This window comes from Hypanus sabinus, chromosome 22, assembly GCF_030144855.1.
Source record: "Hypanus sabinus isolate sHypSab1 chromosome 22, sHypSab1.hap1, whole genome shotgun sequence".
Taxonomy (NCBI): Eukaryota; Metazoa; Chordata; class Chondrichthyes; order Myliobatiformes; family Dasyatidae; genus Hypanus; species Hypanus sabinus.
In genome coordinates, this window is record NC_082727.1 from 51,155,419 (window position 1) to 51,183,104 (window position 27,686).

A 27,686-nucleotide genomic window follows, 5' to 3' on the forward strand; every position below is an offset into this window, starting at 1 on the left:
GCATGAAGAGGGACACTTGCTGCATAGGCAACAGCCGGTCTTCCATGCAACCTTGCCCAGGCCTGTGCCCTGGAGGAGACTTTCCAGATCCATGGTCTTGCAAGACTAACGGATGCCATACATCCTTATGAACCTCTTCTGGACCCTTTCTAGTGGCAGCTCATCTTCACAGTACTCAAGATAAGGCCTTACCAGTGCCTTGCAAAGCGTCAGTATCACTTTTCTTATATTCTGGATGTCTTGAAATGAATGCTACATGACATTTGCCTTCCTCACCACCAACTCAACCTGCAAGTTAACCTTCAGGGTGTTCTGCACAAGGACTCCCAAGTCCCTCTGCATCTCAGATTCCTGGATTTTCTCCCTGTTTAAAAAATAGTCCATACATTTATTTCTATTACCAAAGTACATGACCATACATTTCCCCTCAAGTATTTGCAACATCCTTGTAAATCTTTTCTGCACTCTAATTTAGTAACATCTTTCCTACAGTGGGATAACAAAAGTTGTACATTATACCCTTAACTGTGGCCTCATCAGCATCTTGTACAACTGCACAATGACCTTCCAGCTTCCACACTTACCCTGACTTCTGGCCTATCTTCCTTCACCACCGTTTACCTGTGACTCCACTTTCAGGGAACCATTGACTTGAATGCCTAGGTCCCTGTTCCTCAAGGCACCCTAGGGTCCTTATATTCACCAAGATAATCCTACATTGATCTGATTTTCCAAATTAAACTCCATTTGCCATTCCTTGGCCCACTGACTCAGCCGATCAAGAATTCCCTGCAATTTGTAATGATACTGAAGATTTATAGAATTGCATTGAAGATTATTGTTGTAGCAAAAGATTCCAGATGTATATTCTATTGGGAGAAAACGCCCATCACCTAATATCTAGCTTCGGTATGTTCTTGTGTAACAGACACGTTCTTAAATTTTCTCCATAAAGAATTCTTCATAAATTGTCTGTTTTCATCCTTTTATGAGTGATCCAAATTAAATTATTTGATAAGCAACCTTGGAGATGGTGATGGTGCAGGAAAGAAAAAGCTGAAAGTACACAATATGCTTTGAAAAATCCTACAAAACACTATTACACAATATTGCTGTTGCAATCCACGTAACTGCTTCTTATCGCAACAGTATTTTAAGGCTCGCATCTAACAGCTATTCTTAAGCAAACATTACAAAAAATGACAGCAGATTTACATCCTTTATTCTCCATAGGTATATGTGAAAGTCCTTTTGACACTGTATTTGACTGGATTCACAAGGAGAAAAATCAATATGGAGAGTTGATATTTCAATTTAACACATACTTCTTCAGAAATGAATTGTATTGGCTTTATGAAAATCGGAATAATCGAACACGTTATGGAGATCCCATTGCAATCTCAATTGGATGGCAAGGAATCCCAAGTAGTGGAATTGATGCTATTGTACATGTATGGACGTGGACAAAAGATGCCATCTATTTCTTTAAAGGTGATGTAATAATCAAAACAGTTTAAAAAAACATTTATTCATGCAAGTTGCTATCAATGCTAATTTATGCTCTTACACAGGTACTCAGTATTGGAGATATGATAATGAAAATGATCAAACATTCACAATGGATGCAGAGGGAAACAGCTATCCCAGGTTAATTTCTGAAGGCTTTCCAGGTGTGAAAGGGCCAATCGATGCAGCTTTTTATGACAGGAGAGACCAACACATATATTTCTTTAAAGGTCCAAATGTAAGTTCCCAACTTGTTCTGGGGCTGCATATGACAGATGCAAAGCATTTTCACTCCTGAGAGTATTAAGCATAATGCGATAGGAATAGTGTGCAAGAAATGAGACAGATGGGTTGATTCTCCACTGTTGCTGAGAAGACATTTATAGACAAGAATTAGTTAAAAACTATCAGCACTTATAAAATCATGCTAGGTATGGAAAGCCAAGGCAAATTGCATTTGACTGACATGATCAAGTTCTTGCATAAGTCTCAGGAACAATGAGACAATTTACATTATGAACTTTCAAAAGACATCCAACCATAGATAATGCTTGTATTTTTCTGATACATTTCACTTCTTTAGGATGACATTTTTCTATACTTGCTATACCAAAAACTAATAACTGAAATTAACAGAAGTCAAAAAGATGCATCAGTATTTGGTCATAAACTGGCCAGAAACAAATTCTAATACTGTAAAGTTGTAAGACATTAATGTTTTTAAGGGGATTACATTTGTTAAACATGGTTATAACAAAGACCTTAACTCTGATTTTAAAGTTAACACCAACTTTACTTAGAGAAATTATAGTGATAGCTATGATAAAGGTAACTGTTGTTTTGGGAAACACATGCAAAAGGCCAAACTGGGGTTTTTGGAGTTGACATGAATCACTGTCGTTAGTCATGAGACTCTAAATGTTTGTCTTTTTAGATATCGAATTATGATACAGGTATATTTTAAAAGGAGATTACCACTTCCTGTATTTAATGACATCCATTTTCTTTATAGGTGACTACTTTCAACATGAATACCAACCAAGTTAACGGATATCCAAAAAGAATCATTGATGTATTCCCACCTGTAATGCTAAATGATCATCCCATTGAAAATCTCAATGCTGTATACTACTCCTATTACTACCAATCAATCTTTATCTTCAAAGACAATTTCTTTTGGAAAGTAGTTGATAATTGGGATAAAAGGCAGAACCCAGTATTGCCAATGAATGGTTTATTGCCCAAAAGAAATATTTCAGAACAGTGGTTTGATATTTGTAATGTTCATTATTCTTTGCTAAACTAGCTGTTGAACTTGGTACACCTCCATTAGAAATATAAATACAAATTATAGTAATTAAAACATGACAAAGGCCATTTTGAATTGCAAATTAGCCTGCTTTTATATATAACCCTTTAGATTTATGCCAAAAAACCTTAAAGGACAAAAGAACGTTTTAAGTATAAGCATTGATACCTGAGACAAAATATCACATCTCCAATTATCTTTAAAACTTGGTTAAAAGAATCTTTAAATGTGTCAAACTTAATGTGCATTACTCTACATGTAAACACCATGGATAGATGTATTAAAAATAATGCTTAAATTGTTTTTCTAAATATCTACTGCATAGATAGTTAACAACTTTTCACTAATTGGCAACCAACTTTCAGGGTAGATACTTCTACAGTACCAATGTAAAGGACAAGAAATTTCTTTTTTATTAAATATATTTTATTTAAAAATTTGACATGGTATTATGTATTTCGCTATTGGCAGCAGGACAAACTCCTCCCCCACAAATATATTTGAGTATTTAAATGCCACAATGTCATCTGGGTTTGATGACAACCAGACTCCTAATTATAAAAGTTTACAATCATGAAAAAGAATTATGGTAAACTATAAACAACCAGGTTTTTCCACTCAAAATTAGTTCTGAGCTCAATCTACATAAGCTTTTACCAATCACCTGAAATCTCTTGATGAATTCAGACTTTTCCTTAAATAAAATTCACTCAAACAACAAAAAGAATAGCTTTTAAGGACAAGGAAATAAACCTATGAATAAAATAACAGGATAACATACCATAATTTTCATAGACATAACTAATTAGAAGATAGTTAGTCATTCCAAATACATGCTTGTTATGCATTCAAATTGTACATTAAAGTTACAATATAAATACTGAGACCTGATTTACAATTTTTGCATTCAAATTTGCTCATTGGTGATCATTGCACATTGTTTTAAATTATCTACAGTTAATTACAAACTTTACAACTTGTTAGCAAAGTTCCATTATTATACAAGATGCACAATATAAACCTTGAAAATCTCAAGATCATACTATTGAATACTCTTTATTAAAACAATTATGAAACTGCAGATATTTAACATGTTGAACACAATATGCAACATACAAAATATAACTTCTATATAGCACTTTCCATGATGGTAGAACACTTCAAAGAGTTTTACAGTTATTCCTTTGGAACTCTTAATATCAGTCCCAATTTGTAAGCTATGCAATTAAAATCTTTTCTGAACTGAGTGCATCATAAAATATACCACTCTACCTCTGGTCACACAATAGGCATCAAATGGTTTACAGAAAATCTAAATATTTCTTCATAATTTGTAAAATTCATTATTTTACTTAAGAATTGCTTGGAAACCAATCCTGCCAACTTATTAGCTTATACACACAGTATATTACTATTCCCTTGCTGCTATTTCAGAGTCCTGCCTAATGTAATAGTGCAGCACAAACTGTAGATTATAGAAAACCCTGTCAAAGTTAAATATGGCTAGGGAATAAATCCTGCCTCCTGAAACAGAAATTCTAAAAAGAAAAAAAGATCTTTATACTAAAAGCCTGATAAGTCACCACAGGTTCCTTAATTTTGAACTGAAACCATAACATTTTGCTTACTTTATCAACATTGCTTTTAAACCATGAGTGAATGGTGTTTAATATTCACATATTATACAGTTATGTAATTTACAAAATATTCCAAATACCAGTTTATGACACTCAAGATGGTCTTGAAAGGTGATTTGGTGGGCATAGTTTTATTTTGACACCTTTTTTGTTCTACACAATTTAGCTAGAGCCACTCATGTGCCTGTAATAATAAGATCTACATTTCAGACAAGTCACTGATATATTTTGAAATATATTTGCATACTTGTTGGATATAATTACAATTAGAAAAACATGGTTAAGCCTGGAATTAGCTATTGTTACCATTTTCCTTCTTTTTTTGTGTCTCGTGCTGGGATACTGATCTCAGTTTCTCACCAAATACCTTATTCATATGGAAAGTTTGAGGTAGTAGGTTTCAAGAAACTATTGAAAAAGATACCATTGTCAGATATAATCCTACACACAGCTGACATGAAAAAAATCATCAATAGAGGAGAATATTAATCATTCACCTCACTCCTTAATTCAGGAATGGAATGGCTGACCGTAGCACCATAACTACCAATTTGCTTGAAACTAGATTTCTCATGTAGACTAAGTTCCCAGATTCTCTATAATTTCATTACAGCAGCAAATGGTAAATTACAGTATTGCTTCAAGTAATTAGCTTTAAATTGGTGATACATACTTGGTGCTAGTAGTATCGAGACTGGTAATGCCATATTATATCTCCATAGATCTAAGAAGCCCTTGAAAAGTTGGTGCATCATCTTTGAAAGGTTACATTACTGACTGTTCAAATAAAGTCTTGTTCATCTTTGTTGACATTAGAATGATGCTCAAAATATAGTAATAGAAAAAAATCTTGCAGCCATTAACTAGATGATAATTGTTTTAATAAACTCAGCATCATTTCCACTCTTTGTAGTAAGGTAGTGTCCTTATCTGCTGTTGCCCGCAGTAATGTAGAATAGGCATGTTTGTAGTCTTTCAAAGTTATTTCATCATCCATAATTCCACTATAAAAAAACAAGATATTAGTTTAATAATCCAAAATTATAGAATCTGAATTAAATCCTATTTAATTTTTTTTAATAAAAATAAATATTCAATAAAAATAATATTGTACATATTGTACTTCATGGTTTTGTTTGCTTGAAGCATGTTGTCAGCCAGCTGCATTTGCTCTGTATTTGCCAAGAAAATTTTCCAACATCCTTGAATGCCTTCCACATGATCTTCTCCTGTCCCAATTGCCTGTGATTGATGACTTGTTTGATTTGTGGACCAACAAAAATGCCTTCCTGAATCTTGGCATCAGTTATTTTGGGAAACGTCTGTCTCAAATATTGCAAACACGAGGAAATCTGCAGATGCTGGAAATTCAAAACAACACACACAAAATGCTGGCAGAACACAGCAGGTTAGGCAGCATCTATAGGGAGAAGCGCTGTCGACGTTTCAGGCCAAGACCCTGACAAGTCCTGACGAAGGGTCTTGGCCTGAAACGTCGACAGCGCTTCTCCCTATAGATGCTACCTAGCCTGCTGTGTTCCACCAGCATTTTGTGTGTGTTGTCTCAAATATTGAATGTTTTTACCTTTGTTGTTCACCTGTTCCAAAAAATTTTTCATAAGCCCCAATTTTATATGACGAGGACGCAAAACTATCTTTGTTGGATCTACAAGTGGCTTATATGCCACACTTATCTGCCTTGGAACCAACTGAGTGGCCAATCCTTTTTAATGTAATGAGATTCTTTAGTACAGTTTTCCCATTCACAAATTAAACAACAATATTTGGTGTATCTGAGCTGCATTCCTTGTAGCTAAGGACTAACAACTGTTGCTGAACCTGTTGGCGAGTCCTCAGGCTCCTGTTCTTTTTTTCCTGATGGCAGCAGTGAGAAGAGAGCACGGCTTTGATGATGGGATTCCTGATGATAGCGTTTTGTGCAGATGTGTGCAATGGTGGTGAGGGCTTTACCCATGGCACACTGGGCTGTATCCAATACTTTCTGTAGGATTTTACGTTCAAAGGCCCACCACACATCTATAGAAGTTTGTCAAAGTTTTACATGTCATGCTGAATCTTCAGAAACTCCAAAGGAACCAGAGGCACTGCCATGCTTTCCTCGTAATTGGACCTGCATGTTGTCCCCAGAACAGGTCCTCTGAAATGATCACACTGAGGAATTTAAAGATGCTGACTCTCTCCACCTCTGATGAGGACCAGCTCATGGACCCTTGATTTTCTACTCCTGAAATCAATAATTAGCTCTTTGGTGTTGCTGACATTGAGTAAGAGGTTGTTGTTATGGCACGACTCAGCCAGGTTTTCAATCTCCCTCCTACATGAAATACAATGATTTTCAATCCCCCTCCTAAATTAAATACAATGTTGGAAAATGCATGGTCATGCAACTTTGGTAAAAGAAATAAATGTTCAGACTATTTTCTAAATGGGGAGAAAATCCAAAAATCTGAGAAGCAAAGGGACTTGGGAATCTTTGTGCAGAACTCCCTAAAGGTCAACTTGCAAGTAGAGACAGGTCGGGCAGGCAATTGCAACGTTAACATTCATCTCAAGAGTTCTACAATACAAGAGCAGAGATGTGATGTTGCGGCTTTAAGACACCGGTGAGGCCTCACCTTGAGCATTTGTGAACAGTTCTGGGCTCCTCATCTAAGAAAAGATGTGCTGGCATTGGAGACGGTTCAGAGGAGGAGCACAAGGATGATTCCAGGAACAAAAGGTTTATCATACAAGGAACACTTGATGTCTGATGAAGGGTCTCGGCCCAAAATGTTGACAGTGCTTCTCCTTATAGATGCTGCCTGGCCTGCTGTGTTCCACCAGCATTTTGTGTGTGTTGTTTGAATTTCCAGCAACTGCAGATTTCCTCATGTTTGATGTCTCTAGGTCTGTATTTGCTGGAATTTAGAAGAATAGGGGGGGGGGATCTCATTGAAACTTTTGAATGTTGAGATGTGGAAAAGATGCTTCCCATGGAGGGGGAGTCTAGGACAAGAGGGCACAGCCTCAGGATAGAGGGGTGTCCATTTAAAACAGATGCAGAGAAATTTCTTTAGCCAGAGGATGGTGAATTTGTGGAATTTATTACCATAGGTAACTGTGGAGACTAGGTCGTTGACTGTATTTAAGACTAAGCTTGCTTGGACACAGCTTCAAAGGTTATGGGGAGAAGGCTGGGGAGTGGATCCGAGGAGGGGGGTAAAAAGGATCAGACTCAATGGGCTAATTGCCCTAATTCTGCTCCTATGTCTTATGGTCTTACTTGCCGGTTCATCACCATCATCACCTTTAATTCAGCCTAAGACGGTGATGCTGTCAGCAAACTTGAATATGCCATTGGAACTATGCTTAGTCACACAGTTATAAGTGTAAAGTGAGCAGAGTGGGGGGGGGGGGGGGCGCAAAGCACACAACCTTGGTGAACATGTGCTGATGGAGATCATGGAGGTGGTGCTGGTGCCAATCCAAACTGATTGGGGTCTGCAACTGAGGATCCAATGACACAAGTATTGAGGCCCAAGGTCTATTGAGGCCCAAGGTCTTCGAGCTGATGATTAGTTTTGAGGGGATGATGGTATGGGATGCTGAGCTGAAGTCAATAAAGGGCATCCTGTTGTATGTATCTTTGGTATCTAGATGTTCCCAGGTTGAGTGAAAAGCCAATAAAATGGCATCTGCTGTGGATTTGTTGCTCTAGTAAGGAAAAGGGAGTGGATCCAAGTCAACTCAGGCAGGAGTTGATAGATTTAATCTCCAACCTCTCAAAACACTTCATCACTGTGGATACAAGTACTACTGGATGATAGTCATTGAGGTAGGTGCCACATTCTTCTAAAGCAGTAGTATAATTGAAAGCTGCTTGAAGCAGGTAGGTACAGTTACCGATGTAAGAGGTTAAAGCTTCAGTTGACACTTTAGCCAGTTGATCAGCACAGGTTTTAAGTACTTAGCCAGGTACCCTGCCTGGGCCAGATGCTTCTTGTGGGTTCACACTCCTGAAGGCTGCTCATCAATTGGCGTCAGAGAATAAAACCACAGGATCATTGGGGGCTGTGGGAGGTCATGATGGTTTCTCCATGTTTTTTTTTTACAGTCAAAACAAGCAGAGAAAGCATTGAGCTTGTTGTCGCCTATGTTGATCAATTTAACTTTATAAGTGGTGATAGCATTTAAGCCGTGCCACAACTGCTGAGCATTCTTTCTTGATTCAAGGTTAGTCTGGAATTGTCATTTCATCTGTGAGATGGCTTTCTGGAGATCATACCTGTACCTCTTGTAACTTCCTTGATCACCAGATTTGAATACCTCTGATTTGACCATCAGCTAGCAGATCTTGTTGTTCATCTAGCACCTATGATTAGGGAAGATGCTGACTGATTTACAATTGCTTTAATAGCTTGTTGTTGTTCCAGATTTTTCATGTAGTTGGATAACAGAAATAGCTTGAGACTGCAATAAAAGGCATCAAGTTAGATCTTGTGTCCAAGAAAATTACAGAACTGGACAAGACATGGGAACAAAATTTTATGGGTTTCAATCCCAGCAGAGTTAGAAAATTAAAGGTGGGTGGGAATCTATCTCAAAAGTAGTTTCAGAGTTCAGCACAGGCAGAAATTTAAACTATAAGCTATATTTTTAAACAAAGTTAAATATCCTGCACAAACATTTGTAAATGTACAGGAGAAAAAAAAATCTAAAATAGGCTGAAATCACGTCATGTATAGTGAAACTGCTTTACCTGGTCTTCCTTTTTGAAGTTAACAATTTGATGAGTTGAAACAAAAGAAAGGAGAGGCGAGTTTCAAACATGTTGACAAGTTTCAAAACCTCTTCTTCATTAAGGCTGGAGGAATTGCTTTCAGAAGCATTTCCCTCCTGATGTTCATGACCACCACATTTCTGGATGAATGGATACAAACGGAAAATGTTATCTTAACTTTTCTTCTAAATACTTATGACGAATGTCACAGCGTCATATAGGAAATATAAGTGGCTCCATGACCCACCATGTCCATGCCAAATGACAAGCACCCAATCACATAATCTCATTTAAAAGCACTCAGTTCCTGGACTTCCATGCCTTGGCAATACAAGAGTCATCTAAATATTTCTTAAAGTTGAGTTCACCTTCCTCTATAAACCCCTTGTGCAGAGCTTTCCAGATTCCAACCACCCTCTAGATAAAAAATTTCCCCTCAGAATTACACTAGATATTTTAGTCTTTATTCTAAGCCTATGCCCATTAGTTTCATACACCTTTACTGAAGAAAGAAAAAAAAAAGAAACTGGTAATTCAACACCTCCATGACTTTAGTGGTGTCAGATGCAGATTTTTAATAATTATTGGATAATACCCCTATGATACAGTTACACACTTAATTCTTCCACTAGATCCTGTTGAATTTCAGACAGCCCAGGGAACTGAACAGGTGACCCTGAATACAAAGGGATTAAGATTTCCAAATGATAGAATAACAAGTTATCAGACTTTTACTGTATCAGTCTTTTCCATGCCTTATTATCTTGCATACCCGTATCATGTCCATTCTCAGCCTCCATTCCTGCAAGGAAAACAAATCCATCTGGTCTCTCCCCATAACTGAAATACATCCTGATCATGTCTTCTGTACTTTATCCAAAGCAACAATGTCTTTCCTATAGTGGTATGACCAGAACTGTACTTCAGCTGAGACTTAAGAGTTTATTAAAGTTGTATCATAATTCCCTTGCTCTTATAGGCTACGCTCCACCATTTAATTTACCTGCGTTGCCACCTTCATGGAAGCTTAGATGTTCCTCAATCTTTCTTTAGGTTCAACCACTCAACACTTTGTCCTGTCCTTAGTTCTCTAAAATCACCTCATACTTAGCCACAATTAAATTCCAATTAATTTCTCAGTCCACCCCACCACCTTATCAATATTATCTTGTAGCCTAAGGTTCTGGTTCTCATTACCAGCTCCAATGGTCGTGCCATCTGCAAACTTACTAATCACACTTTACTCTGCCTTTAGAAGCACAGTTCATTTTGTCAAACATCACTTTCTGTTCACAGGCTGTTTTACATAATTATATTGCAGAACACAGATGGACCCGGTGCAGCAAACATCAATGGTCTCCAGAAAGCTGCACCAAGAACCTGGTGACACTTCAAAAGAATTGGATCCAGATACACTATAAATTCAGGGCCAGAATCTTGGGCTACTGGTTCCAGCACACCCACATAAGAGCAAGGCAGGAAGCCAGCTCAGCATCCATCAGATGTAGCTACTTCGCCATACATTCTAAAGACATGTTCTGGAACATCAGAAATTACCAGAAGTAGAGCTGGTGGATTTTTTGCAGAGTCAATAGGAGGGGAGGTCTGCTTACCCCTGCCACCTTTGACTGAGCGCAACCACATTCCCTACAATAGAGATGAAATCCCAACCCCTAAGGACCACACGGTCATTAACATCGTAAGGACGACACAGATGACAAGATCTCCCATTTGACCCTTTTGCTGAGATTCTCCTATTGCTTGGCAGACACCATCCATACACACAAGGTACATGAACAGCACAATGGTCAGCAACATGCACCTTATGCCCAACAACCAGACCTGGGTTAGGTCAGTGGGTGAAGTCTGCCTTGATGGTGCTCATTAGCCCACTACCAGTGCATTTAAGACTAATGTCCTGAAGAATGGGCACCCAAGTCATTTCAATCCCTGTTAGAGTTGTATCTATATGAAGTGAAGACTGTAGGAGTACCCAAAGACAGCCTTTGCAGTGCTGGTGCACTTGTAAGCAAACTGAATGAGGCAAAGGCTAGAATCCTTCCTGCTGTTCAAATTGGATGCAGAGGAGATGCAGTGCAACACAAAGCAGGAAGCTTTCCCAATCTGAAGTTACCTCAGTGAACTTTGTCCCATTCTTGACTCTAAGGGGTTGCACCGAGTTGGAGTACATTATTAAGATAGCACAACTCACCAAAAAGGAACCTCACACAGTCATCAATCTGAGTGAGCACCACGTCACCAGTCTGCTCATCAGACATTACCCCAAGAATCAAGGATGACATTTTTGAAGTGAGAATGGTTAAAGAATGTGAAGTATGACTGTTTCAAGGTTAGTTTCATACTGTCTATTGTTTTGCCAGACATAATGAAATGATCATTTGACTTTTAGCTTCATAGTTAAATTTGACATTACAGATATCAGGCAGGGAGTGTTTTGCCTCTAGAGGCTCTGATTCCTTTGTATGCAGTTCGTTTTGTACAAATATCACTTTCTGTTTATATGCTGTTTTCACATCATTAAATATTTAAAAAAACAGTAAAAGTACCTGCACAAACTGTGGTATAGTACTGGTTATGAGCTTCCAGAATCACAAAAGCAACACTACAAACACTCTCTCACTTTGCCTTCTATTTAAAAGCCAATTTGCTCTCATCTTTTGGAGCAGTTTCCTATGTGGACAACACAAATAATAATCTCATCGATACCTTTTGTTATCTTTATATAAAAAGAAATTCAGGTTGGTCAAATATGATCTCATCCTAATAATGCTAATCTTTGCAGATTATAGCCAATTCTATCCTATCCCTCAATTTCCACCTTCCTCCAATAATGTCCCTACCACAAATCACAGACAAAGCTTGCAATTTTCTGTCACATTCTTGCTGCTTTTCTTGAATAAAGGGTACCTACCATATATGTTGTTCCTCACCTATGGCCAGTAAATATCACTTCTAGGACTCAAGCAGTCTCCTTTACATCTCCCATCTTTATCAAGCTTTATGGACATAGCCACATTTAAGTTGGCTTTTCCCCAAATAGACTACTAAAAACACACACAGACGAGAAAATAGCTGGTATTCTCCTTGTTTATTTAGGACATTATGCCACTTAACTTTCATAGGAGATTGTTGCCAAAGTTTCTAACTAGTGTCAGATAAACACACCACCATGCTTAGATTGAGCAGATAAATAGTATCAGTTGCATGCGTTTCTGTTCAAAAGTGATTTTTGTCACTGATAGCTGGTGAGAAATAGCTTAGAGATACCAGAAATGACTGGTAGTGAAACAATTTCACTACTTCCAAGTTAAAAATATGAAGAATTAAGGTATCATCATATACAGTAGGTGCCTGTGCTGATTTTTTCCACTTACAATCAAAAAACACGGCAGTTTACACTGGATGAAATTCTCCGTCGATAGCTATTAGGGACTCCAGTTTGTAGAACTGTAATAGTATTGTTTGTATTCTACTGCATTCTGAATTTCATTTAAATACATAATTTGTTGGTTAAACAGTAGTTTGTCTTTTTTTTTATAAATGTTTTTAACTATTTCCACAAAACTTCATCTAATTGGGGCAGCTATTTAATTGGGCCAAAATGTACTGTTCCTGATGTGTCTCAATTAACTGGAATCCACTGTACATAAATAATTGTGGCTTGTTTTAATAAGTGCAGGATTTCAGGCAGAGTCTATCTTAGGTATTTTTTTGTCAGTATACCTGCATTTCAGTCGTGGATTTGACCTCAGAGAAAAAAAATGCACTAGCTTCCTACATTACCCAGATTTCCCCCCCATCCCCACACTTCCTCCACTAAAGTTGTTTAAAAATAATTACCCGTTCTTCAACACACGAAAGTTCACTTTGGATCAGTTGAAATGGATATTCTGAATTAACAATTATATCCAATGCTCCTGAGAGTGTCTTTAACTTTGATGTATTGCTATTCTGATCTGCAAATGGAGAAAAGAAAACTTCACTACAATGACATATGCATTTTGTTTAAGGATAAGACAAATTATGGATAAATATATCTGCTTTTAATTTAAAAGTAAATTAATGCTTTAATTTCTAAAACAATTATTTAAAAGGAAGCAATTTGTACCCAAATTTTATTAACAAAACTGCTTGCTGATTGAAAGTAATGAACAAAAACTTACAGACCCACTTTCAAGGACTTTTCATCTCATTCTTGATTTTATTGCTTATATATTATTTAATATTATTATTTATTTTTGTTTCTTTCATTTTGTGTTTGCAGTTTGTCTTTTGCACATTGGTGGTTTGTCCATCCCGTTGACTGATGTCTTTCATTGAATCTATTGTGTTTCTTGTATTTACTGTAAATGCCCACTAAAAAATTAATCTCAAGGTTGTATATGGAGCCATGTATACTTTGATAATAAACTTAGTTTGAACATCTGAACGTTTTTAAATAATCTATGTCAGTTAAGCCTGTAGCAGGAAACTAAAATGGCCCTTTTTTGGGCATCATTTCCCCTCCCCCCACACTAGAATATGGCTTTAACTGTGTGGAATATCTGTGTGCTGGTTAAATTCAAATTGCTTTCAGCATAAAATAATGCACCTCAAATTGGCAGCTCTGCTAAAAAAAAAGAAAACCTTTTACAATTATTACTCTACTTTAAATCTTTTCAGGATTCCATAGAATTATATTAGCTGTTCATTCCTGGAAGATGATAAAATTGTGCATTAAGTACAAAAGACAATACCATTGATCCTGCCACTTACTCCTGCACCATTTCAGATATTACATTATTGTAGTCATATACAACAGTAGACATGCTTTCAAGATATAAATTCCAATTAACCAAGGATGAACATCAGCAGACAACCCTAAACACTGCTTCCCAACCGATATTACACCCCAAACATATTATGGAAATGCATGCATTGGAGGACCAAGATGCATGCATTAATGTGGGGCAGCTAGTCAATACAAAGATGATCTATGGTTTATCACTTAATAATGTATCAGTTATTCATTTTAAGCTCATCTTCACTTTATTATGCCATGGAACCTGACTCTTAACTAAGGGGTCCATGGATCAGAGGTTGGGAATCCCTGCTCAAGAACCCTACCCACTAATTACAGAATAGCATTTTTTAAAAGCATTAATGTTCAGCTGTCAGAGAACTTCGTATTTACTTACTTGCCATTTGAAACTCTGAAAATGCAACCCGCTCCAACTGAACTCGCAGAAGCTCACAAGGTGCATCTTTCAGTATCTGAAACAATTTTACAGCCTTGTTGTAATGGAGCTCAGCCAAACTGCGGTACTGCTTACGGAAGTGATCATCACCAACCTGTATTTAATTTTTGTTTATAACAAAATATGACAGCACATAGTCAGTTAAAACATGTATGTTTGCATGGAGGATAGTTTGTTTAAACCAGTAAGAACCCTTTTTGCCAGATTCATTAAATAGCAAATGGGGGTGGAAAGGTTCTCAGAATATCTCTGTCGCTCCCTCCCTCTACCTTTCTTGTACTGTAATTTGTGACATCAAGTCAGCTCCAAAAAAAAACTTCACATTTCGGAAGTTTGGGTATTTTGGATTTTCAGATAAGGGATACTGTAATGTTTCCTCTGGGGGAAATCTTGCATAAGATCTGTTGGAACTCTGAGGAAATAACATCCAAGATAGACAAAGAAGAGTCAGTAGAAGTTTACTTGGATTTTCAGAAGGCCTTTATCAAGATGCTGCACATGAGGCTGCTGACATTACAGGAAAGAAAATATCATGGACAGAAAACTGGCTGATTAGAAGAAAGGGTAGGAATAAAGGGGCCTTTTTTTGGCTGGCTGCCAGTGACTAGCGGCGCTGGATGACAGAATTGATGTCTTTGCAGCTAGGTTTGCATATGGTATGAAGACAGGTGGAAAGGCAGGTAATCCTGAGTAAGCAAAGAGTCTGCAGAAGGACTTAGATTAGGAGAATGGCCAAATAAATAGCAAATGATTAGTGTAGGAAAGTGTTTGCTGATACACTTTGGCAGCTGGAATAAAGGTGTTGATTATTTTCTAAATGAGAAGAAAATCAGAATTCAGAGTAGCAAAGGGACTTGGGAGTCCTCTTGCAGGATTCTCTAAAGGTTATCTTGCAGGTTGAGTTGGTGGTAAGGAAGGCAAATGCAATACTAGCATTCATTTTGAGAGGATGAGAATACAAAAGCCAGGATGTGATACTGAGGCTTCATAAGGTACTGGTTGACTATACAGAGTATTGTGAGCAGAGAGCACAGCTTCAGAATAAAAAGGATGTCCCTTTACAATGGAGATGAGGAGGGATTTCTTTAGCCAGAGGTTATTGAATCTATGGAATTCACTGCCACAGATGGTTTTGGAAGCCAAGTCATTGGGTATATTTAAAGCAGAGGGTGTTAAGTTCTTGATTAGTAAGGTCAAAGGTTACAGAAAGAACACAGGAGACTGGTGCTTTGAGAGATAATAGCCATGATGGAATAGTGGAGTAGACTCAATGAGCCGAATAGCCTAATTCAGCTCCCATGCCCTATGGTCTTTGTCGATCCTGGATTACAGGTTTAAAATCTATCTGTAGGTATTTCAGGAAATAAAGCTTTAATTGAGTTACAAACTAAAACTTACTATGATTGAAAGGTTTATGGTTTGAAAAATACAAAAATATTAAAATTGCAAATTACCTGGTTTCTAAGGGAATTATGGTACATGGAAGCAAGTCTATGATGAATAGTTGCAGCCCGATATTGACACAAAGGTTGTCTTACAGATTCTGTATGTACATCACAGTACTTAAGAGACTTCATCATGAAATCAGCAACTTCTCTTTCAATCTGTAAAATGTTAAGAAACCACCCACATTATTGATCAAGATTCCAAATATAGATCAGAGAAGCAGGGTTACTAAAAGGCAGTCAGCACAAGTTAAATCACATAGGGGGTTTTAAAAAAAAAACAGCAACTTTGACCTATCAGAAACAGGTTTACTATCGCTGGCAAATCATGAAATTTGTTGTCATATCAAGTCACAAGTCAATTTTGTTAAAGAAATTTTTACATTGATCCAACCATTATAACACAATTAGCTTCACAGCTGAAAAGACAGCAATAATCAAAAGAAATACAAGGAATGCAACTTTTTCTTAAACCAAACTTCTCTCCTTAAAGTTCACTACTAAATGCTAATTTTGGCTACTTAGCAGTTTTGTTCTGAAATGCTTATGGTCTAACGAGAACATCATACAAGATATAATTTGGTATTTTTAAAATGAACACACATGACTATATTATCCAATGAATGAGGAATTATTTTTGCCTTTTCAGTTCTAAATTGTTACTTTAGTCAATTTAGCCAGAATTTGTTAAGAATCTTGCTCTTAATTAAAAAGCCTTCTGTATGAAGCAAATAAATTTTCATAGAAAAAGGGCCTTTAAAGTGCAACATAAAAAAGGTCCTGTGAAGGGTTTCAGGGACTTTGGTGGATGTTGACATCTGGTAGGTCTTCAGAGGGTTAAATCTTCTAGGACCCACCACAGAATCACCACCTGTCCTCTTCCCACAGTGGTATCCATCAAGTATTAGGCATAGCTGGAATCTGAATTTGTTACTGAAACCTGGAAGCATTCAGTAAAATGTAGTGAGCTCTCAGCAGTCCTGAAGCTTTTATCCCAAAATACTGATTGGTTTTGACAGAAGCTGGGATATAGCTGACAGCACCTTGTCTTCTGTCAATTTATTTTAAAAAAAGAGGAAGCCAAGAATCCTTTTTACAACTGAGATAATTTTTAAGAAGTACTAAAACTGAAAATTACTAAAACTAAAAATTTTGAAAGATGGCAGCGCGACGCAGTGCGCAGCGGCCACTCCAGGAATGAATATCTGTTATCTGTAAGTAGGGGCCGTGTACAATTCTGATTTGATAGAGACGGAAGCACGGAGGAACATCTGGTGAAACTTTTGAAATGCCTGTTTCACTGCCGCTGCTACTGTGCGATCGGAAAAATCTCCGGGAGGAAGGCCCTGAATCCTCGGCTTTGCCTGTTGCTTGGCGGCCACTGCCGGGGTCGAAGTGCTCGGCGTCGGAGGGCTGGTCGGAAGCTCAAAGTTTTCGGACTGACTCGGAGTTGGCTGTGGTTGGAGCTCCCAAAGTGCTGTTTCGGCAAGCTGTGGCACTGGAGGTTCATCCCAGGAAGAGTTTTTCTTCCTTCTACCGTCTGCGTGAGATGATGGGCTGTCGGGACTTTGAGACTTTCTTTTAAACCGTGCCATGGACTGCTCTTTATCAGATTACGGTATTGCTTTACACTGTTGAAACTATGTGTTATAATTATGTGGTCTTTGTCAGTTAGTCTTTTATCAATTATGGTATTGTCTGCACTGTTGAAACTATACGTTAACTATAACTATATGTAACTATGTGGTTTTGTGTAGGTCTTGTAGCTTTAGGTTTGTCTGATGTGTTTGTAGTTCCTTACCGGGGAACGTGCTAAGACGGTAGCGCGATATCGATATGCAGCAGCCTCTCCAGACTCTGGATTGGGGATTACCAAGCATTATGTGGTTTTTCTTGTTTGGTCTGTTTTGTGCTTTTTCGTGCTATCATTCTGGAGAACGTTGTCTCATTTTTTAACTGCATTGTATTTGTGGTTTAAAAATGACAATAAACTGAATCTGATGAGATTAAAAATAATTACAAAATTAAATCCAAAAACCATTAAGAATTTATCACTAAGTCTTGAAATTTCAAGCTCCAATCAGGCTTGATACTCAGTTCATGCCAATAGGTGAACGGTAGCTGCTCCTTTCTCTGGTACCACACATAAAATGGAGTGAATTGTGTCAGCTCTCCCCTTACTTAATAGGATAGGGCCGAAAAATATCAAGAACATTTGAGTGAAAACAGATGAAGAACAAAAGAACAGGGGATGGATTGTAGAGAGGGAAGACCAAAATAAACAAAGGTAAAATTTAATTAACCTGAAGATATTCCAACTTATAATCAATTCGGTTTTAGTTCTCATTATTCCACTCTTCCACACAGCTAGAGTAGAATAGATTTGTAGAAGCAAATTCCATTATTTAAAGGGTGATAATCAGGTCAACATTTCTAGAGTATGTAATGAATATTTACTGTAAACATTTCTTGAAACACATGGAGATTTTAGGTGGGCAGTAACACTTAAACAGGGCATGGGTGTTCCATAAACAGACAATTCAGAACTTAAGATGCAATTCTGCTTTGTCACAAATTGCTTGATTAGTTATACTAATAACTGTGTGCACTAAAATTGTTGTTTTAAGGAAATGGATCAATAGTCAAGGCATATTATTTTCATTTTATTTTATTTGCTGCAATAATTCTAGATTAATTGTTTTGCATGATACTGGTTACAGAAAAATTATAAGGCTATTGAAACTTTAACCTATGGCTTTATACACAGGAATTAAACCATTTTAATGATCAAGTCAGTTTCCATAAAATCTCTGCCAAATACTTTACCAAATTTCTGCCAACATATGCTATGTCATGATGTGCCAGACATCCCCGCGCTCGTCTGGCTTCAAAACCAGAAACACTTATTTTTAAATTATCACCCTAATCTCTAGCTTCACAATAATCCAAGAGTTCTATACATGTCAAATTTTAGCAACCAAGTCTTCAGCTACTTGGTTATAAATCTCTCAACCCTCTCCCCTTCCCTTCACTTTTAAAACACATTAAGCTTTATCAATATCCCATCAAGCAGCTTAGTAGTACATTTTACTTGAAAAAAAATCTGCACTGCATCTTCATCGGTTTTCTTGTGTTAAGCAAGACAATTAAGATCCCAATTATCTCTACATTGACCTGTATGCTGTCAGCAGTTGAGGGGGCATTACAACTAAAATAAAATAGAATGAAGGTTTTTCCCAAAAGGAAATCATTTGGAATCTGTCTCTCTGCAGCAGTCTGTGGTGGCAAGCAATGCACTGATTCTCATTTTATAGTAATAAATATTTTCAAATATTGGATTAAAGTAAAACATGGCAACTAAAGGTAATACTTCCAGAAATCATGCAGTCATAGATTAGTACATTTGGAAGAAAAATAAACAATGATTAAAATATAGCAGTAAAGAAATGAATCCTAGGGTTGTATATGGTGACATGTATACTTTGAAAATGTGTAAAATGAACATTATCATCTTTTTTTAAATTGTAACCAATGAAACGGATTGAAAATAGGTAGCAATAGGTTACAAAGCTACAAAATGCATTTTCCCCCAATACCTGTTCCTGAGCTTTTCTTGACAATGGAGCATAATCTTGTTCTAGTGTTGCCATTGTAAAATAAGTTGTTGACAGCTCCCATTTCACTGAATCCCAAACAGCTGGATGGTTCTCCCACCTAGTGAGTGATCGCATTGCTCTTAGATAATAATCCACTGCCTAAAAATAAAATAAGAATTTTCAGGCAAGATCCATTAATCAAAAATGTAAATTTTGTAGCTTTCTTAGATGTTAACTCATACGAGTGCTGACAGATATTTGGAAATCAGTGACAATCTCATTTATATAACATTTTCATTCCAGGGTTTTATTTTAACTTTGAGCAGAGTACATGATAGAATATTTAATATTTTCATTATGTGATTAATGTAATCTTATTTTACAAATAAAAAAATTCCTATTCATAATTTTAGTATTTAAATTTATATCACTTGTTCAAAAGATTACAGTGTAGCTGCAGGACTACAAAGAGGTGATGAGTCTTAGACTTAAGATTTGCTCTCTATTAAATTAACTAACACCCTCTGTGGCAATAGTGAAAGACCTCATGTTACTATTTGCCCTGATCCTTGCAGGTTCACAAGTCTTGGCCAGGATATTATTAGACTGGCTTTTATAACTATATCTTGGCTATGACTCAAGCATAACATGATTTGAAAACAGAAAAGAATAAAATTTATGGAACGTGAAACATTTATATATTTCAAAAATTATTCTTGGTTTAACAAGCAATTATGTAAAGATATAAAGTGAAAAGAATTAAAAAACTATTTTTGCATGGAAACATTGTGATGACTATATTTTATGCTCTTCAATGTAAACGGAAAAGGTCAATAAATGTAACATTGTCGGTGTTGAACACTGTCATTAAATTTAAAGAATATGCCTTTCATTACACTGATTAATACAAAATCTTATTGATGCCTCAGTAATTGAGATGGAAAGCACACGCACATTATAACTGGTCCTGGGTTTTCATTCAGACCTTTAAAGGAAATGGCAACACCACTGTTTTCATTTTCAAAATACATTTCTGGATGTCTGTAATTCAAATTCCCTTTCAGATATACATGGGAATGTGTTAAAAGACCATAAAAATTATTATATGAAGCAAACAAAAATAGTCTAATTCCATTAGTCCATGGACTCTTTGGGCTTTGACTGTAGCTGGCACCACTGGAAAGTAAATGAGTATGCGTTTTCTCAAATGAATTGTGGGAATTGTGTAATAAATGCAATCTTTTTGACATACATCCTTAACTAATTAACAGACAAATCTTTACTGAGACACAAAGAATCTGCATCAGCAAGTGTAAAGTAGAATATTTAATTCTACTCTATACAGTCCCTTCAAAAACTAGCAAACTAAAAAATAGCACTTCTGTTAGTCTATGAGATAAACCAAGTGAAAAATGTTTAGAATAAGTTGACATTTAAAATATCCAACAATAAAATAAATTCAAAAAGAATGAGTCTCACTTTTCAGCAGTAGATTGGGCCTGACCACATCAATTACAGATAACTTTAAATATTAAATTGCACATCAGAACTTTACCTGCCTTATTTACAATATAAGTGGATTTGTATCTTCATGCATTTGAATGGGAAGTTATTTGGTGAGCAATTTCCTGACTTTCACATTTAACACCATTAAAATGGATGGGGAATATACTTCTAGCTTGTTTTATCATATGTGCTAACAACCTCTCAACACAGCATTTCTTCTTCAAAATTTAACCAGTTAACAATTATGTGGCTAAATTTGAGATATTTGGCTTAGAACTTTAATTCCTCAAAAAAAAAATTAAATATACTGGAGTTGAGAGCAATGAAGATTTGGAAAAACCACTACCCTTCACATCATGAAAGCGAGCATGACTTTAGGGTTACTGCATACTTAGACAATGTGTGAAGTAAAGGAGCCTCCTATGAGCCCAGTTGAATGCATTGCTTTACACAAGCAAACAAGGAGAACAATATCATAGAGCTCAAAATGAGTCATAATATGAACAATTCGACTGCCACTTGTGGAGGGAAGTCATAAACATTCAGCACCAACTTTCATGAGGTATGAAGAATGCTTAAGTTTTTAAAAAAGAGAAAGGTTGCAAACAATTTGCTTCATAGCTTTTAATTTAAAACCTTTGTGTAGTAATTTGAAGCAATTAAAAAATCTAAGAGTTTGCCAATTTGAAAATTTAAAGATTTAGAAGTTAAAGTTCCATTTTGTCATTAAAGTGTTGTTATTGCTTAAGAATTTTCAGTCTTTGAATTTTTTTTAAAAAAAGGTTAAACTAAACTGGGGGCATGATTGTACCCTTTTTGTATGTGCTTTTAACTAATCTCCCCCATGTGATGAAACACCAATGGCCAGATCTGAAATTAACTTGTGTAATTCTGAAAATACGATTCAATACTTCAAAAGTAGACACAAATAAAGTAAGGAAATGTAAACCATTTAAGACATACTTTGTTATAATACAGGGCTTCCTCAGGTGAAAACTCTCCTCGTTTCAAATTGCTTCCAGTAGTTGCATGTGCCTGTGCACAAAGTCGCATCAATCTTCCAGTATTGCAGAGCAATAAAGCGGTATTAGTTGCATCCTCTATGGTCTCAAAATCTTGAATTCCCTTTTCAAAATAGGAAAAACTTTTCTTCCAAAGTTCTTGTTCTAATGCTGTGATGCTTTTTCTTGCTGAATTAGATAAAATATTAATGATATAAGCATTTTATTAATTGCAATCATATTTAACACATGTACCAAATACAATTTAAAAAACTGGAAAAATTAATGTATTTTCCAATTTTAGATAACAGCAACGTGGTTTTGAAGAGTTTTCAGTTAACCTGGAAGCCACAAACAACAGTATGTGGTCTAAGATGATAATTAACTTAAGCATTTTTACCTGTTCCTTCAGTTTGAATAGCAGCAGCCTGATTCATGTAGTAAACTCCAATTTCATTTCTGCTATTGCCCAATCTTTTTAACACTTGCATATGTTGCTCCATAACGTGAACTTTCTGATCACAGGAACGCAGTAGCTCATTTGCTGACTCATAGCATTTGCAGCTAACTGAAAGCTGGTATTCCAGATCCATATAAAGCTCTGTAGCCCAGCTGAAAGCTGGAATAATGAGAATATTACAACTCAAATCAGTGGGAGAAAATGAAAAAAACATAGATGAAAAATAGTCAATTAGAGACGCTAGAAACAGTGACCCAGAATTTATTGTACTCCATAATAGCTTTTAGCAATGATGAATTTACCGGCATAAACTTCTTATACGAAGTCATCCATATAACCATATAACAATTACAGCATGGAAACAGGCCATCTCTGCCCTTCTGGTCTGTCTACATACAAATAACTTCAGGGGAGTAGAACTATAAAGTTAGTCCTATCCAGAAATGTGATGAAAAGACAGCTAGTCAAGTACATTTATAAATTTGAGGTTAGACCAATGCAGTACTTGGCACTCTATTCAGTTGAAAGGAAAAAGACAACTTCAAGAAAATTATATAGACTCGAAATATTTTACTTGAAACAATTTTTCATTAAATGGTTTCAAGTTATATATTTCAGAGTTTTCAAAATTACATTTTTCAAGTTTTAACTGCAAACATCTACTTGGTGCTGAAAATAACCCAATTAATGTATCAAGTTATTCCCAGTTATATAGTCTTTTCAAGTGTGATACACACATGTATAATTTTGAACTATGTTTAGAAAATTAATTATATCATCAGGTTAAATCCAGTACCTGCTGGATATCCCAAATTTATTTTTTAAAGCAATAAAACCAGTAAAGCAATTAAAACCAATTGCATTAAGAAATTAATTCAGAGCAACTCTCATCTTGAAGCTGTGCCCCTCCATTCAAATGAGTCCCTAATATTGCACAAGGTCTAATCCAGCACAGCTAAAACCAGAGGTCAAGTGGCAGCTTATGGAAAGAAATCAATGTCCCATTATCAGAACCAAATGCAGTTGTGGCCAAATCCTCCAGAATAATTGCCAAGTAAATGCTTCAATTTCACAATTTATTGCTGGCAAAGAGAAACTTGATGTTAGTGAAGTCAGGGGAAAGCTGACAATGATTAGCCAGCAAGCTTAGAATTTGCACACATGTACGTACAATGGCCAAGTTCAATTACACTGAAGAGAGGTCAGTGGATAATAATCCGATCATTCTACATCATAACACAATAGTAGTTCACCACTAAGATCAAGGTCAGCAAAGACCAGGGACATTCCTGCTGTCCACATTTTTACTCATAACCATGAATATGATTTTAAGCAAATGTTGAAGTAACAATTCACTCCAGATGAAGCAAAGTACTGACTCAAATTTTGCAATTCATTTATCATACAAGTAAGATCTGGCCTTAAGATTAAATTCAAAAGGGTCTGAATGCCTGATGGGATGATAATCTAAAGACATGACATCATTGGCATTCCACTATTGATCACACTATGCAAAAGATTAAACATTGGAATTAAAGTGCTTTAGAGTTACAGGTATTACTAAAGCATTCTCTGCTGCTCTGGCTGAAAGAAATGTATAGAGTTATATTTATTTTAATTATACAGTTTCAGTCTTTAATTTTGCACAAATATAAAAGATGAAAACAAACCTTGACAACTAGATTCTCTGTGGAGACTATGCAAAATTTCCTGATCCTCTTTGGATTGGTAGCTATACTCCTCCTGATTTGCTGCTCTATTACTTGCATTTTGCGCTAACATTAATTGAATATCACCATTAAGTGTCAAGCACTGACTGAGAAAGAACAAGACCTCAGGTGACAAATTACTAATAAGGCAGCAGTAGGCATCTATCAAAAGAAATACAAAGTAAATGTTAACACATCATACATGGATCCACGACATCATATATCCGAATAATTTCTCTGTTGCAGTACTCAGGTGGTTCAGCACCTGCATACTGCTGTACAGAAAATATTTTTCATTTCCTATTTCCCCACTATTGTAACATTATAAATTTACTAAAGCATAACATTAAAAGCAGCCTTACATCATTTGCCAAAACTGGTACAGCTAACAAATAAAACCACCATTCCTTGGCACATTTTTCTTAGCTCTGAGATCCAAAATTTTCAACTGTGGAACTTCAGCTTAAGTTAGGTTTTTGCTGCTGCAAAAGGCTTGTTTATTTTTGAATCTCCACTCTCCATCATAAATAAACTGCTGGTAGATGATCTTGGGACACACTATAAGTTGGTACAGCCATTTAATAAAATCATGACTGAGATCGTACATTAATTGCTGAATATACAGCCTTCACAGCTCTTACATTCTTTGAAAATTTAAAGGTTAAGTTATTTTATAAAATTAACAGCTTTTAAGATATATAATAATCAAAGATCCCATTAAATTTTCTGTAGTTAACTATGCATTATCTGTAGCTTCAATTCTATTTAGCTGAAATCAGTGATAACTGGTAAAAAGCTATGATCCAAAAATGATAATTATTTTCAAACTACAGTTAATATCACTCCATAAAATTTTCCAGATGAGTGCATAAGCCATTTACCATTTTAAATCCATACTACATTTTCATAAGCGCATTGTGACATTAACCATATAGCCATCTACTTACCAAGTGACTGTAAAGCAAGTTTAATGTATCTTAAAGCTCTACCATACTTTTGCAGAGCAGTAGCTGCATCTGATAGAACAAAATAAGCTCTTGAAGCTTTGAAGATGAGATTCAATTTCATTTGATACTGCCACGTGTTTGGTATCATTCCAGACTGACTAGGAAGCTTAACTGTATCATGAACCGGACCCACTGTCAAATAGAGTAATAAAAAATTTAAAAAAACTGTGCATTTGTCAGAAATTAAGAATTTCAAAATAAAAAAAAACTGCTAATATACTTAACAGCTCAGAAGCTTAACATGGTTTTCAGACAAAGTAATCTTAAGTAGGGAGGTAACAGTGTGACAAAATTAAAATTTAACTTTGATTTTATTTTAAATTTGAATTCTTGTGACTGCAAGAAATTTAGAAAATGAAGATAAAATTGAGAACATAAATTACAACGTCTGCATATGAAAAAAACATACAAAGTCTAAATACAATATTAAATGCAGTTTTAGCATATTCAAGCACTGTATGTTTGCATCTAAAAACAAGCTTGGAATCAAAGAGACAATACTTTTAAATGATTCAATGCAAGAAACTGCAAATGCTGGAATTAGATTAATCTACTGGAACAGCATCTTCAGTGGGGAAAAGGAGTTGTCAATGTCTTGGGTTGAAACCTTGCAACCTCAATAAAATATTAACTTGCTTGGATCTGCAGCCTCACACTTACAAAAAAATTCCAAATAGTTATGAAATAGTATCTTTTGGTATCATTATTAAAAGTACAAGAGTAAATAGAAATAATAAATTAGCAAAAGAATTATGAGGTAGTCTAGATGTTTTTTTTTTACCTTTATCTAGAAACAGAGCAATTTGTTTTTGAAGAGCTTTGTGACCTGTGCATTCTGATTCATCTGCATACTTCAGAGGGATTGGAATACTTGGATCAGCAGCTGGGAGATCGCTCTCCTTTTTAATACTCCCATCAACAGCTTTCAGTCCCTATAAATAAACAGCTTAATTAAGATTAGAAAACCAGTCTTCAAAGTGAGCATAAATGAGAAAGACTGTGCATTTTGATCTCCACACTCAATGTTGCATCTACCATTACATCTGTTATACAATTTCATGGATGCGACAACCATTGTTGGTAAAATCTCAGGTGATGAGAGGGTGTACAGGAGTGAGATATGCCAACTAGTGGAGTGGTGCCACAGCAACTACTCAACACTCAATGCCAGTAAGACAAAAGAGCTGATTGTGGACTTCAGGAAGGGTAAGACGAAGGAACACATACCAATCCTCATAAAAGGATCAGAAGCGGAGAGAGTGCGCAGTTTCAAGTTCCTCTGGGGATCTAACCTGGTCCCAACATATTAATGTAGTTATAAAGACAGACAGACAGCAACTATACTTCATTAGGAGTTTGAAGCGATTTGGCATGTCAACAAATACACTCAAAAACTTTTATAGTTGTACCGTGGAGAGCATTCTGACAGGCTGTATCACTGTCTGCTGTAGGTGGGCTACTGCACAGGACCGAAAGAAGCAGCAGAGGGTTGTAAATCTAGTCAGCTCCATCTTAGGTACTAGCCTACAAAGTATCCAGGACATCTTCAGGGAGTGTCCATTATTAAGGACCTCCAGCACCCTGGGCATGCCCTTTTCTCACTTGTCACCATACAGTAGGAGGTACAGAAGCCTAAAGGCACATACTCAGCGATTTAGGAACCGCTTCTTCCCCTCTGCCAGCCGATTCCAAAATGGGACATTGAATCCTTGGACACTAGCTCACTTAAAAAAAAATATATACTGCATTTCTGTTTTTTGCACGTTTTTTCATCTATTCAATACACGCATACTGCAATTGGTTTACTTGTTTATGTATTATCCTTTTTATTTTTCTCTTCTCGATTATGTACTGCATTGAACTGCTGCTAAGTTATCAAATTTCACGTCACATGCTGGTGATAATAAACCTGACTGAATATTTTAGAATCAACTTTAAATATACTTAACATTTACATTATTAAAACTCGATTGGCAGCAACAAATCCAAAGTGCTGGAGGAACTTGGCAAGTAAGATAACATCTATGTAAGGGAATAAACAGTCGATGCTGCAGGCCAAGACCCTTCATCAGGGCAGGAAAGGAAGAGGCAAAAGATTGGGGAAGGGGGAGAAGTGGGAGAGTGGTGGGAGTGTGGAATGAGCTGCCAGATGAAGTGGTGAATGCGAGCTCACTTTTGACATTTAAGAAAAACTTGGACAGGTATATGGATGAGAGGGGTTTGGAGGGATATGGCCCAGGTGCAGGTCAGTGGGACTAGGCAGAAAAATGGTTCGGCACAGCCAAGAAGGGCCAAAAGGCCTGTTTCTGTGCTGTAATGTTCTATGGTTCTAAGTACAACTTGTGAAGTGACAGGTTACACCAAGTGAGGGGTAAGTAGGTGGGGGATGAATTAAGAAGCTGGGAGTTGAGGTGGAGAAGGTAAAGGGCTGAAGAAAAAGCAATCTAATAGGAGGGGACTGTGGATCACTGA

General features: G+C 36.4%; 2 protein-coding genes across 3 annotated transcripts in view; one reads left to right on the top strand and one right to left on the bottom strand.

The window, feature by feature from the left end:
- LOC132379708 (matrix metalloproteinase-21-like) overlaps positions 1-2,938 on the top strand; it is a 37,318-nt gene extending 34,380 nt beyond the window's left edge. The window contains exons 16-18 of the mRNA XM_059947998.1: positions 1,234-1,491; positions 1,572-1,744; positions 2,519-2,938. Coding sequence (XP_059803981.1) covers positions 1,234-1,491; positions 1,572-1,744; positions 2,519-2,812 — 725 coding nt within the window. The 3' untranslated portion in view covers positions 2,813-2,938. The remainder of the gene's footprint in view (positions 1-1,233; positions 1,492-1,571; positions 1,745-2,518) is intronic.
- Positions 2,939-3,239: 301 nt separating this feature from the next.
- Positions 3,240-27,686, bottom strand: part of edrf1 (erythroid differentiation regulatory factor 1) — a 61,629-nt gene continuing 37,182 nt past the window's right edge. The window contains exons 15-25 of one of the 2 annotated variants that reach the window (XM_059947706.1): positions 25,996-26,146; positions 25,155-25,346; positions 24,169-24,369; positions 22,439-22,657; positions 22,001-22,227; positions 19,532-19,690; positions 15,945-16,094; positions 14,431-14,584; positions 13,094-13,209; positions 9,212-9,372; positions 3,240-5,456 (exon numbers count right to left, since the gene is read on the bottom strand). In XM_059947706.1, coding sequence (XP_059803689.1) covers positions 5,312-5,456; positions 9,212-9,372; positions 13,094-13,209; positions 14,431-14,584; positions 15,945-16,094; positions 19,532-19,690; positions 22,001-22,227; positions 22,439-22,657; positions 24,169-24,369; positions 25,155-25,346; positions 25,996-26,146 — 1,875 coding nt within the window. In that variant the 3' untranslated portion in view covers positions 3,240-5,311. The remainder of the gene's footprint in view (positions 5,457-9,211; positions 9,373-13,093; positions 13,210-14,430; positions 14,585-15,944; positions 16,095-19,531; positions 19,691-22,000; positions 22,228-22,438; positions 22,658-24,168; positions 24,370-25,154; positions 25,347-25,995; positions 26,147-27,686) is intronic. The other variant, XM_059947707.1, reaches the window with a different exon arrangement.